Raw genomic sequence first — 13,911 nt, forward strand, 5'->3', positions numbered from 1 at the left:
TACGCTTATACTGCTACAAATGTATAAATCTCTGAACCAAAGGTCCAATATAAACAAATTTTCAGCATAAACAATATTAGACTCAATATAAACACATATCACTAGTAGTGGCCTGTATACTGGCTTCAATACAATTCGTCGGTCAGCTGCATCAGACGGCGCCTGATGGGGCACCAAGCCATGGACCAGCTGGTACTGAAGTGTGAATGGAGCATTTACCAAATTCAAGCGGTGTCTGACAATCAGTGCTGTGTATGGGACACAGGAAAGAAACAAATGACTTTGATGCTGAATTGGCCATTTATTTGATTTTCCCGTTGCACCTCGATGCAGCAGTTACATTCAAACACAATTCCAAAAAGGTTGGGAGAACAGATAAAATACAAATTAACGCAGAAAGCAATGATTCATAAAACCTACTCTGACCTGTCTTTGGAAAAAAAAAAAGTGGTAGACAAGATATATAATGTTTTATCTTATCCACTTCATTGTTTTTTGTAAACATACACTCATTCTGAAACTGACGCCAGTAACACGTTCAAAAAATTTGGGATGGGGCAATTTAAGACTAGCAACGTTGTGAAATGTGGAGCATCCAGGAAAGGCCAAGCCCTTTATGAACAAGCATCAATCAAGGCTCACCACATCAGAAATACATCAATAAAAAATCCAACAGTTTAAAAACGTTCCTTAGCCAGGGATTGGAAGGATATTTTACCATATATGGTGCAAAATACCATTGAAAGATCCAGAAAATCCAGAGAGATCGTTGTTAAGGAACAGGCAGAAAACCACAACCAAACGGCCATGACCTTGAACCATTAACCTTGTTAATATAGCAAAAAATAAAATAGTGTTTCGCTTTAAATTTAATACAGGTCAAACAGAATTTACTAGGGCAGTTAAATTATGCTCACAAGTTTTAGCAAAAAAGAAATCACATCCATTACAATCAATTAAAATGGACACAAACTTTAGCTACACGTACCAATATCACAGTCAATTCAGTTTAATTAGCTGACGGAATTACAAATCATGATCATGATTAAAATATGATTAATTGTGCAGGCCTACTGACAAGAATCACAAGAGGTCCTTAACGGCTCTATTCAAATGCAAAAAAAGTAAAGTAATTAAGAGACCTGAGGACGCATTATGAGTGTAATTTGGCGCAGGTGAAAGGACGAGTTCAGAAGCTGAACTTACTGTTGATGTGGTCGATGTAGTAGACCCCCACCTGCTGGTCATACACAACTTCCCATCCCAGAGGAAGCTCGTCACCCACACAGTCCGCAAAGGTCAGGGGCTTAGTTATCCTACAGAGAGAGAGAGAGAGAGAGAGAGAGAGAGAGAGAGAGAGAGAGGAGAGAGAGGGGAGGGAGAGAGAGAGAGAGAGAGAGAGAGAGAGAGAGAGAGAGAGGGAGGGAGAGAGGGAGAGAGAGAGAGAGAGAGAGAGAGAGGGAGGGAGAGAGGGAGAGAGAGAGAGAGAGGGAGGGAGAGAGGGAGAGAGAGAGAGAGAGAGGGAGGGAGAGAGAGGGAGAGGGAGGGAGGGAGAGAGAGGGAGAGGGAGGGAGGGAGGGGGGGAGGGAGGGGGGGAGGGGGGGAGGGAGGGAGGGGGGAGAGAAAGAGAGAAATGTATGAATATAATAATGTTTATTGAGACAAAATGGCTTGAAAAAAACAACAGAAGTCCTCACTTTTGGTTTGCTGCAACATCTTCGAAGAGCAGCAGTGAGAAATGTTGGTTTAGTTATGCTTGAGCTGTGTCTGTCATCGTTTGGTAGCTACTACGTATTGACAACTAGGAAGACAGATAGCTAATAAGCTAATCTGTCCACTTTAATAGTTGCATACAAAGACAACTGTTAATCACAATTATTTATATGGCACTTAAATCATCAGCTAAAATTTCATGATCGTGACACGTCTAGTGCATGCACACAAAACAAGCACATTTTATATGTGGCACAGTCCCTACTAAACTAAGTGGTTAAAGTGATTTGTTTCTGAATGCTTCGCTAGATAGTTGAGTTAATCAGCTGAAAGGACAGCATTAGTTGAACAAAGCTTCACAGGCATCTGAAAAATCTGGAAAATTCCTTGAGATCTGACATGAATGTATGTTCAGTCACTCAGTGGCTGCTGATCTCTTCACCCAGAGGTCAAAAATGGGTGTAATACATGCTCTGCAGGAAGAAACTGCCTATAAACACATTCCTCTCAGAACAAAGCAGGTCTCCATCAGAGCCCCTGTGCTTTTAGCCAATAGTGAAGCCTCAGGTACTCTTTTTAACACAACTCACCCAGCGCTAAGGCCACTGAAATAGCAGAAATGTAACTTCTACATATTGCCCAAAAAACTAGAATGAAAATAAAATTAAAATATCCCCAAAATGGTAATTGTATAGGAGAAGGCAAAAATGTTTTTGGCTTTTAATGTAAGTCAATGTAATGAGATTTTTTCCTAGCAATTTTGGAACATTTCTATTGGTCTATTCATCATAAAATTCCGACATCAGGTAAAAAAAAAACCTTCTCTGTTCAAATGATACAGTAAAATTAAAAGGAAAATGAAAGAAAAACGGAGATAGTATAGTGTTCACCTACTGAAAATGAAGAACAGAGTACTGAAAGCTAAAATGAAAGAGAACTAAATTGTTGTTTGAGTAGTTGTTTGCAGTTCACCTTAAAGAGGACCTAAGTTCCACCCCTACAAGTTCTGCCCCTGTCTTGCAGTAAACACAGCTGTAAACACAGCTGTGGCTATTCCTACAATGGTGTCAGTTCTGTCGTACCAATTTAAACCAATCCTGAAAGTCAGAACAAACTCTTCCTAGCCTCCTGAAGTCGCTGTGCGTTGCGTGAGAATGCGTCAAGCTTACCGCTAGGTGAGCAATAAGGATTGTGTTATGACACTGCGTCATCTTGTAACAAAGAAAAACGTCCAACATCTAAAAACGGATTCCAACGAGGCGATTCAGGCAGCTGAGCAAAGTGGTTTCTGTGGGAATGATTACTCATGTACTTTTAGCTTTGTAACTTCGCAGTTTGTTCACATGCATAAAAAGCTATAAAGCACACTAAAGGAAAGGAAAATAAATAGAAAAGCATAATAGGTCCTCTTTAATGATGCATGAAAAACAGAGGTGTGTTTCCTTATACAAATCAGCTCCTATCAAATGAGACAGTGATTGAGGAGTCTTTTACACATAAAAGACATTTCATTTTCCCGCTGCCATGAATGAGGTGGAGCTTTTCTTATTTGGGTCAGTATAAACAGCCATTAAGCATGTCAGTAGAAGAAAAGTTCAGCACAGCATTTGAAAAAGAGAAAGGCTGTTGTGTTGACAGCATGGAAAAGCCAAACCACCAGACCTCCAGATAGGTTACTGGTGACGTGACCAATATTCCAGTTTGGCTTGGCTGTGAAGGGGCTTAACATCACCTCCCAGATCCTTAGTTCCTTCCCTGAGAATCTTCGCATAACCTCTCTCATGCTCCACCAGCTGGAGCAGATTTATCGTTTCACACAGGAAGTGAATTCCCCACCAAATTCTCAGCTCTTTTACACACTATCAAAGAGGAAGAGTTTTTCACCCACAAAACCCTCCATCTACAGTTGTAGGTAACTGTTCGGGAACCTCTGGTCAAATCACACGTTTTGTTGATTTGCTGAGTGAAAGTGTATTAACACATCCTCTATAGAGAACAAACTTCTGCACATTTTAATGCACAATTACTGTTTATTTGCTGAATTCAACATATTGGACCAAAATAGAAAAAGAACATGCAACATGTGTATTTACCCTCTAACTATTCCTCATATCTGTCACTCTCTGAATTATTGAATATAGACTGTTTGGGAAAACAGACAATATCATGTTTTTTTTACACAAAGCAGTATTCTGAATACAGACAATACAGACACTTACAGGTAACCCAAATGGCATTCAAAGTAATGGCTGTTGTAGGACAACAAAAATCTGAATGCGAAACTACATGCACGGTTTATATCTCCAAGGACGAGCTGAACTTAAGAGGGTACAACCACTTGACTTCACAGAATTAAACCTTTGCTGATAAAGATTTTGTTCTCTAGAGTTGGCTAACTATGAAAGGCTACAGGTAATGGACTACATTCACTGCATTATGATCAAGCATTCTTAGTCAACCATGCATGTAAGCATGCAAACAATTCCAGAAATTCATGTTGCCTTTACTGCAGGTGTTCTTTTGAAGAAAAAAACAAAAACAAAACACAGCTAATCATAACTAATTTTATAAATACATTTTTAATTAAATTAGAAATTACATTTCCTCACAATGCTGAAGATCCTTTCATTTAAAAAGCAGTCCATTTTGTTGATGTTACCAATATCACTGATATTACCTGCATCAGCGGTATGTTTTGCTTGTCAGTGATACTTCGGACTAGATGTACCCCAGTGATAAACAAATTCATGGCATGGCAGCAGCTGAAAATAACTTAATTTTATCAAGAGACCCATCAGTGGAACTTTTCAGCCATTTAAAAGCTTTACTTGAATGAGACTACAGTGGTGAAGTCATAGCAACAGTGCTCAAGCATCTGGGCTTCGGTGTGGAACTACAGAGATATCGAAGGGTCAAAATGTGAAAATGTATTGCGTTAAAAAATACTGCTAAGGTTCTACCTTTGTTGCCACTAGAAATAATAATTAAAGTGTCAGATTTGTATTTGTGTGAAACTGTGTAGCCCTAAATTACTATTCAAAATCAGATTAGACCAAACAGGAACAGCCACAATTCTGAAGAGAAAGACTATGCAAATGAATTAAGAGCTCTTAGGGAGCGCTTAGACTTGGCAGGTTTGGTTCAGTTAAAAAAACCCTTGGTGCAGTTGCTCTGATAGTACAGTTCAGTGCAAACACTGGTACACACCAAACAATCAGACTGATACCCCTTAAGGAGATCAGTCTCAGCCCGTTTCTAAACAAGCTGTTCATGTAGAAATATCTTTTAATAATAGCTTTTATTTATAGAACACTTTTCATACCAACTTGAAGTGCATTTGAAACATGAATGCAAAATGGATGCTAATATAATTTTTTTTAATATGTGGTCACAAGACGATATGCACTGTGTATCAAACACTGTTGAATATAATGCTAAATAAAATGACACCAGGAACAGTTTCTATTTAACACAGTTAAAAAAAACTTTGTTGTGCAGTTTTTAGAACTGGAAAAAACTGGTTTAGTTAGTCCACTTTGGACAAAATTGAAGTCAGCTTCTTATTTGTAAGCTTCTTATCTAAATTTTCCACTCCACCTTAAATGGTGCAGCAATTGCACTCTGGTGCCTGAGGAAAATTTGTATAAGAAGCTAACTTCAGTTTTATCTACTTGGGTTGGCTTAGCAAAGCGATGAACTTCATCTTCTGTTTGTGACTGGGAAACCAAAATGACGAGCAGGGAGTGGAAGACCGAATGATGTCCGTGTGCAGACACAAGCGTAAGAATAATAAATCTGTGCTAATACCTCAACTATGCTAACTCATTTGTGAAAACATCATCCAAATACCTCAGTTACTGGAGCGAGAAGAAAACATGAGTCGTAGCAGCTACTTCTACGAATAGGATTCAAGCAGCCACTAAGAGTCAATTCTTAAAACAAGTGAAACAAGTAACTCCACAGGAATGCTTATAAAAAAGTACAAAAACTTTTTCTTACAAAAAGAAAAAATACACAACGTTAATAAAGAACTTTTGTCTTCCATTTTTTCGGTCTCACACTCAGTTTAAAAGAGAAACAAGTAAACGCAGAAAGGGGAGGCCATAAGCCATAACACTGAATTCATAAGTGGTCCCAGCCTTACTTAGTTCTTCTAATTTTTTTAGATCAACCTAAAAAAATTACTTCGTGTGGTAACAAAGCAACTGAAATCGTTTTATTCAACTGAAAAAAAAATCCATTTATTGAAAGTATTTATTTAGGTTGAATAAAACTAGTTAATTTACTTGTTACCACATAAAGTTATTTTTTAGGTTGATCAGACGAGCCATTTTTTACAGTGTGGTTGCACATTTGTTGCAACTGATGACTGCTCCAGGTTAGGGGCCCACAAATCTCAACAGACGCTGTCTCTCTTCCCTGGTAATGCTCTGCCAGGGCCTTAATACAGCCATTTCATGCAGTCACTTCAGGTTATTTTGAGAGATTTTTATCAGTCTTGTCTTCAGTAAGTACATGTAGATTGAGGTTCAGATTGAGTGACTGTCTTGGCCAATGAAGAACATTCCACTTTCTGGCCTGAAAAAAACTCCACAATTGCTTCAGTTGTATGAACTCATCCTGTGAATTCTTTCATCGGAAGTCACATAATCAGTAAAGAAAGTGAGCCAGTTTCACTTGCAGCGATACGTGCCCATGCTACCATGTGTTAAAGATGACGTGGTTTGCTTTAATCATGAGCAGTTCCTTCTCACGTCACACCTTCCTCATCCCTGATTAAAAATCCATTACATACTCTTACTGACATTGACACTTTTTTGGTACTCAAGTTGAGAGGCAAGAGACATCAGATGCACACAGCACCTCTAGAATGTCTAGACCTTTTGTTAGCTCTTTTGCGCATGAACTACGCAGTAAAACACAGTTGGCCAAGAAACAATCAAGCAGCCAACTGTCCCATTACTCAGAGCCAGAAATGGCAGAATGAAAAAGGGCTGTGATTACACTATATGCAGACACCTGCTTATCCAGCGTTTCTACTGAACTCAAGGGTATTAACACAGCCGCTACTCTTCTGGGAAGACTTTACACTAGACGTTGGAATACTGCTGTAAGGATTTGACAGTATTCAGCCACAAGAGCATTAGTGAGGTCAGGTACAAATGTTGGATGATCAGCTCTGTATCACATACAGCACTCCAGCTCATCTCAAAGGGGTTCCACTGCTCCACAGCTCAGTGCTGACACTTGGTATAGACACTGTGCATTACTTTGTTGTTGCCAAAACCAGCTTACACCTTAATTTTTTTTTTATTTGAGCATGACGCTGACTACAAAATCACAATACGTTCTCAGAGGACTCTTGGGGATGGTGACCTCAGGATCATGTGCGGGAGCCCCAGAGCGCCCCTTTCTATTGGTAATGCTTTTCTATGGATATAATACAAGGTGTGCTTGCAGCTGAACCTCTGTGTCAACTATGGGTGAATCTTCAAGAAACTGGAATCATTCATCAGAATTAGTGTCAAAGCTTTTGGACATAAAGTTCATGTGGTTCACTCAATAGAGATGTAAATACCTTAATCTAAACTGAATATTTTTGGTAGGTATTAGTTTTTAATCCAATGTGCTATAGGGCTGCATGATTATTAGCATTTTTATTGTCATCAAGTTATGAGTTTCCACATACAGGGCTGCGACAGAGTGCCAGTGACAATTATATTGGAGGTAATATAGCATTAGGAGCCCCAGCATTACAGCCACAGTAGCAGTGTACACACACACACACACACACACACACACACACACACACACACACACACATATACAGACACAGCATCATGCTGCTTAGAGCTATATGAGTAGATCAAACAAAACATTTACATGTCTGGAGTTTTAAATAATGCTTACAGTAAAAATGCTTTCTGATACTTTCTACATGGAGATAAAGGATCATCCTCTTGCCAGCCACTCTGGCCTAATGGCTGGTTTCATGATAACGCCTAGAGTCAACATGCTAATTTAAAGAAAGTGGAAGGGCCGACTCATCAGCCAGCCAACATTACCCAACAGCAAAAATGCATCAGTGCTATGTTTATAGGCGGTGCACTGCATGACCTATGACTTCTTCTAATCATGGTTGAGAAAGGTCAACAGAACATTGTATGCTGTGGTCAGGTTAACTCCGCCATTAAAAACAAATGCAAGATACCCTCTTAATTCAAAAACTAACAGAGAGGTCAGTGGTCAGACTGCCTGCATGCCTAGGCCAGTCTAGGCACTCCAATCTAATGATATTGCATTTCAAAGCAATCTGTTCTCTTGGTCTAAAACTTCACGGACAGGCTCATGTATTACATCCATGCAACCATCGATCATCCTCAACACAATGTGCAGGAGAGTGAAACTGTCCAGGAGCAAGACGTCTGGAACGCGGGCAGCACAGGAATGAGCCTTAAGCATGCAGGAATAATCGAGGCACCTCTGTACTGCGTTTTGTTTTGACTGTTGTTCAGTTTTTAGTTGTACATGTGTAAAAACACTGCCATCAGATGTTGAATTAAGCACATTTCTTAATCACAGCTAGTACTAAGTTGGGAGACAACACCTTTGTGAACGCTGAAGCAAGTCATTCATTAACTTTTCAGTAACAGCTTGAGCAACTTCATTACTATACTGGAAAAAAGGAAACAATTTAGAAACAAATGGAAACAATTTAGAAACAAATGGAAACAATTTGGAAGCAAATGGAAACAATATAAGGTAACTTGAACAGAAGAAAACAGAATAAAACAGTCTGTCCAAGCTATGAAAAATATTCTTTCAGCTAGTGCTGAAAGAAAAGAACTCTTTAAACCAATAACACAGAGCTGCTGAACTGTCTTCAGATGTGTTTGACCATTCAAAAGGAACCAAACACATCTGTGTACATGACAAAAGAACCACAACGAACTGGCAGTCTGGAAAACTGTGTTTAGGATTTAATCGTGAATGCAGGAAATAAATTGATATGCTGATCTTCTTGGCCATATATAATTTCCATTTTAATCTTAGTCACAATGTAGGTGAGAAAAATTCCAAACATATATTTCTCCAAGTCATTCAGCCCTACTTTTAGCCTAGAGTAACAAGTACTAGTGATGCATCAAAATGGAAATTCTCGGCTAAAATTCAGGACACAGTGGGCAAAAAACTGAAAACTATAATTAAAAAAATAAATAAATAAAATAACAGTTTATATACACAACTCCATTTCCAAAACAGTTGAGACGCTGCGTAGAATGTGAATAAAAATAGAATTCAATGATATGCAAATCATGTAAATCATATTTTAAAAGGAAAATACTACAGAGACAACATAACAAATGTTGGAACTGAAAAATTCTATTGTTTTTTGAAAAATATATGTCCATTTTGAATTTGATGGCAGCAACATGTTACAAAAAAAGTCAGGACAGAGGCATGTTTACCACTGTGTTTCATTACATCTTCTTCCATTTTAAATGAGCTCGGGCCCAGAGAAGGTGGCAGCGTTTCTGGATCCTGTTTGTATATGGTTTCTGCTTTGTGTTTTAGATTTTTAACTTGCATTTGTGGATGCAGCAATGAACTGTGTTCACAGTCAGTGCTTTTCATAAGTGTTTCTGAGCCCATGCAGTGATTTCCACTAGAGAATCATGTCTGTTTTAAATGCAATGCTGCCAGAGGGCCCAAAGATCACGGCCAGAAAATACTGGTTTTTGGCCTTGTCCCTTGCATACAGAGATTTCTCCAGATTCTCTGAATCTTTTAATGATGTACTATGGATGATGAAAAGCAAAAGTTCTTTGCTATTTTATGTTGAGAAACATTATTCTTGAATTGTTGCACTATTTGATTGTGCAGTCTTTCACATCTCCACCAACAGAAAACAGTTGTTTGTGGCAATTCCATCATTTTGTAGTTATACTACATACATTTTTTGCCATTTCAAAACCTGAGGCTACAGATGCTGTTGGCTTGTGAGGGACTTTCCTTTCTGCTTTTGCATTTTTGCTGCGTTCTGCATATTGAACAGGGTTATTTTTAATCATTTTTTCTCTTTTTTCATTACCGTTAAAGTTGTGAACACTTCATTGTAGGCCTACTTAATTTTGATGCATCCCTTATCAGTACTCAGGAAGCATGAGCTCATAAACTTTAATAACAAACTTAAAAACCACTGAAACTGTGATGTATCTGGAAAATAAAGGTGGGCAACATTGCAAAGAAATGATCACAATACTTCAAGAATACACGATAAGTTACAAAATATATTTCTTCTGACATCTTACACTGGAAAAGACAAAGTAATAACACATTTAAAAAATAAACTTCAAAAACTATGAATACAATGATTTGTAGTTTAGCATCTCTGCTTTTTGCACAATGGTGAATTAGAGGGACTGATTCCTGCATTCATGTACCCACAGTGAAACTGCTTAAAATGAAGTAAACACACAGCACACTGATTTTAATATTTCAGCCCCACTGCATGCCTGCCATTCCTCAGCACCACATTTTGGCCATTCCATTCTAACACACAGTTCAGTCATTGAGAAACTACAGCACCTATGGAATGTACGGTAGCTATGCCTGTAAGCACATGCCAGTCTTTAAAACTTTCAGAGCATTTTCTTTGGAACTACTAGAACAAGCTTTGTTTAGGTATTATATGCTGACTGATTGTTCATTATCAAGAATTTTAAATATGACAAACTCATTATAAAGATTAAACTCTACCTGGTCTTGCCCCTCTGATGCTGCATTACACTATTCTAAAGCAAATCTCCCTTTTGTAAATACATATGTGTCAGTCCAGCTGAATCATCTGACCAGTCAATCAATTATCAGTTAACATATCATAGAAAAAAAACAACAACACAGGATTTTATAAGATAAATGCTCCTGTTTCATGAGAAATAGATTACATGACTGCTGAAACAGGTTGAATTATGATCTGGACACTGATCTGAGCCCCAACATTTCTGGCAAACATACTCAAGAAAACAAGAGGTGCAAAATCCTTGCGAACGTCGAGTTATGCCAGACACAGGAGATATTCAGCAATGAGGATTGCTACAAACTCCTCTGTTTCCACAAGATGTACATTTATTAATTATAAATGAATGTGTATGAGTGGTGGTAGCATGAAACACATGCAATATAATGTTTTAAAAGCTGGATATGCGGGTTAACGACTCAATCTTGCACTAGGGACCCCTATTGGTCTCAAACAGATTACATGGCATAATGTAATCATCACAAATCTTTCACTAAGTTTGGAAAGTTCACTTTTTTCCTTTTTTTTAAACTTCACATTTACTTTAAACACCTACTTTTTTATCTATTTAGAAATTTGCTAGACAGTTTTAGGGAAAAAAAACCTTATGCTGCATCAAATATTGGAGAGAAAAATGAATGAATCTCCAATCCTGTAACAATTCTAGCCTAAAATGATATACACTTACATTGTGTGATCTGATGTGAGAGTTGTGTAGTTCTTCCTGCAGAGCAGTAGTGTTTGAGTGGTTTGATAATGATAAATTAGCATTAACGCATATGCAAATACCACACTTTTACTACCAAGCCCATTTGATAAGATGTATTCAGTTTATTCAACTCCATCAAACCCCTTCATCATGATCAGTGTTTCAAGATTAAACCATTCCATTTACTATTGCAGGGCTATTCAATCCAGCACAGCTCATCTGTTATTTCTCAGTAGTGCCCCAATACCACTTTTTTCCCTTCCAATCTTGAAGTGTCTGCTGATACTGATAATAACTAGCTAACCCAACTACTCAACAAGTGGCTATAAATCCTTATATTTACATGATATTAACAATTCTAAGATTTTATTTTTTGTGTAAAAGCAGTGTTCTGTGTCACAAATAAAACAAAGCTTAAATGATGCCATTTACTTGCTTTTCATTTAAACCTGGAAATAATCAACAGCAATTTTAAAATTTTAAAACAAAGGAATGTTATGACAATTGAAATAAAGAAGAAATATTTGAAATTCTGCACTGCGTCTAGGTAACCAATCAAGCTGAACCAAATTTGTAATAGTGATTTTGTACAAAATGTTCAGATTTCAGTCATTAAAACAAAAGGGGGACATACTAAATACTAAGAAATCATAAAACTAATGTAAACATTCTATTTAATCAAGTCAATGTTGCATTATATTTAATATAAATATGTATCATATTACATTTAATACAGCAAAGTTCTTGTGTAAAAGTCCCCCCCTCATAATAATAAAATAATTTTAGATGCTTAAGAAAAAACTATTTTGGTAAGTTAACAGCAGCTCATTATTCTGGAATGCCTGATCACTTTTAATAAGTGAAGTAAATTTTAAATATTTTTATTGTACAAAACAGTAAATACAGTGAATACAACAAAGATAAACCTATGGTGCGTACAAGTAACGCAGCCAAGCCTGACACAGCCACTCAGCTAAACAAGATCATTTGCACTGATTTGCAATGCTGTATGAATAATTTACGATATATTGCCCACTACAGGTGTCTCCCCTCGAAATATCAGTATGTTCTACTGCAATACTGATACTGTGTTTACATGCCAGTACTGGTGCCACACTAGACACTACCTGTCCACAACCAGCACTGAATACACCTAGACTCCTGAACCTACATCTACATTAATTAAAAGCCTATAGCAATTCATATGAGAGGGTGAAATACAAGACATTCCTAGCTGCTAGTTCCATTCTAAAATTTACACACAGGTGTAATACATCACTAACGACACGAATGAACGGGTGGATTTACACAACTCTAACTATGATCTATTAGAGGTAGATGGGCACAATGTGTGAGGCATCAGCTACAGCATCGAGGAAGAGCTTTACCCACAATTACATAAGGCCTGCTGGTACCTCGTATCAGAGGGGCATGTGGACGGAACTTCTGCTTCCAGAGAAAGTTTGGATTGCATCACAACCTAGATGGGGAAAGACGACAAAACAGGGGCAACACTGGCAAGAGCAGTCCAATGAAGAGCTAAAGAACAGAAAGTATTTCTGATTTCCCTGCAGGTCTTTCAGATCCCAATGGTGAAGAAATGGTTTGCTCTGAATATTTGTTTTGTTGTGTAGCCTTGTGACAGCAGCCCTGGCCAAGTCACATCACAGGGCAGGCTTTAACTACCGCTTACCCACAGCTCTCTTTAATCACTCACACAAGCTGAGTTTGAAACACTACACACAACCCAATAGCTGCCCAGACAATTAGCTCCAAAGTTAACCGCTCTCATGGTACTGGTCCTCATGCACGACCCAGTAACCCAGCTGGACACCACTGCACCTAAAAGAGAAAAAAAGGACTTCATGCTGGTTAAACTTCTAGACTACCACAAAGGAACGGAATAAATGTCTAACCATTTGTTTACAACTGCCCAAGAAAGACCAAGCAGGCTTCAGGCAGTGTATAGTCAAACGACCAAAACCTGGAGAAACAGGGATATAATTTCTTCCTAACCAATGTGGCTAAATAAGAAAGAAAAACGTTGCGATGGGTGAAATAACGCAAATAATGACATGAAAATAATCACTTTGTAGTCGCTATTACTCGATTAAGCTTTTTCTTATTCCTCTGTGTCTTGCTGTGTTCTAAGTCTTAGATAGAAAAAAAGCCTTTTGAACTTCATGTGAAGGTTTCAGTGCATTCAATCTCAAAAAAGTCCTTAAGACTCCTCCAGCCTTAAAAATGATCAATTAAAAAAGTATACGATATTAAATTTAAATATGAAGTTAGATTATAGTCAATGAACCAGCATTGATTAGTTGGCAATTTGTACAATACAGCATATTTTAAATATTCTACTGGCCTCTGTTACTGTTAAAAACAGTATGATGAACACATCCATATATTCATTTTTTAAACCAAATGTTAATTTAGATAATTTAAGATAACTAACAGTGACAGCCCTACTCATTCACAATATAACAAAATACAATAAAAGTACATCACGTTACACAAATGCATGTATTCAAGTATTCTTTCCCATCTTTTAGGGAATTTAGAAAAAATTCCCAAAGAGACACAACACACAGGGCCGGCCCGGCCCGCCCAGTTCAGCTTCTCACACAAACTATGAGCTTGGACATAATGGGAGACGTGAAGCTCTGACAGGAAACAGGACCACCCCACA

General features: G+C 37.9%; 1 protein-coding gene across 2 annotated transcripts in view; it reads right to left on the reverse strand.

The window, feature by feature from the left end:
* Nucleotides 1-13,911, reverse strand: part of wwc3 (WWC family member 3) — a 62,618-nt gene that overhangs the window by 32,360 nt on the left and 16,347 nt on the right. For both annotated transcript variants that reach the window (XM_036570264.1, XM_036570263.1), the window contains exon 2: nucleotides 1,207-1,316. In XM_036570264.1, coding sequence (XP_036426157.1) covers nucleotides 1,207-1,316 — 110 coding nt within the window. The remainder of the gene's footprint in view (nucleotides 1-1,206; nucleotides 1,317-13,911) is intronic.

This window comes from Colossoma macropomum, unplaced genomic scaffold (assembly GCF_904425465.1).
Source record: "Colossoma macropomum unplaced genomic scaffold, Colossoma_macropomum, whole genome shotgun sequence".
Taxonomy (NCBI): domain Eukaryota; kingdom Metazoa; phylum Chordata; class Actinopteri; order Characiformes; family Serrasalmidae; genus Colossoma; species Colossoma macropomum.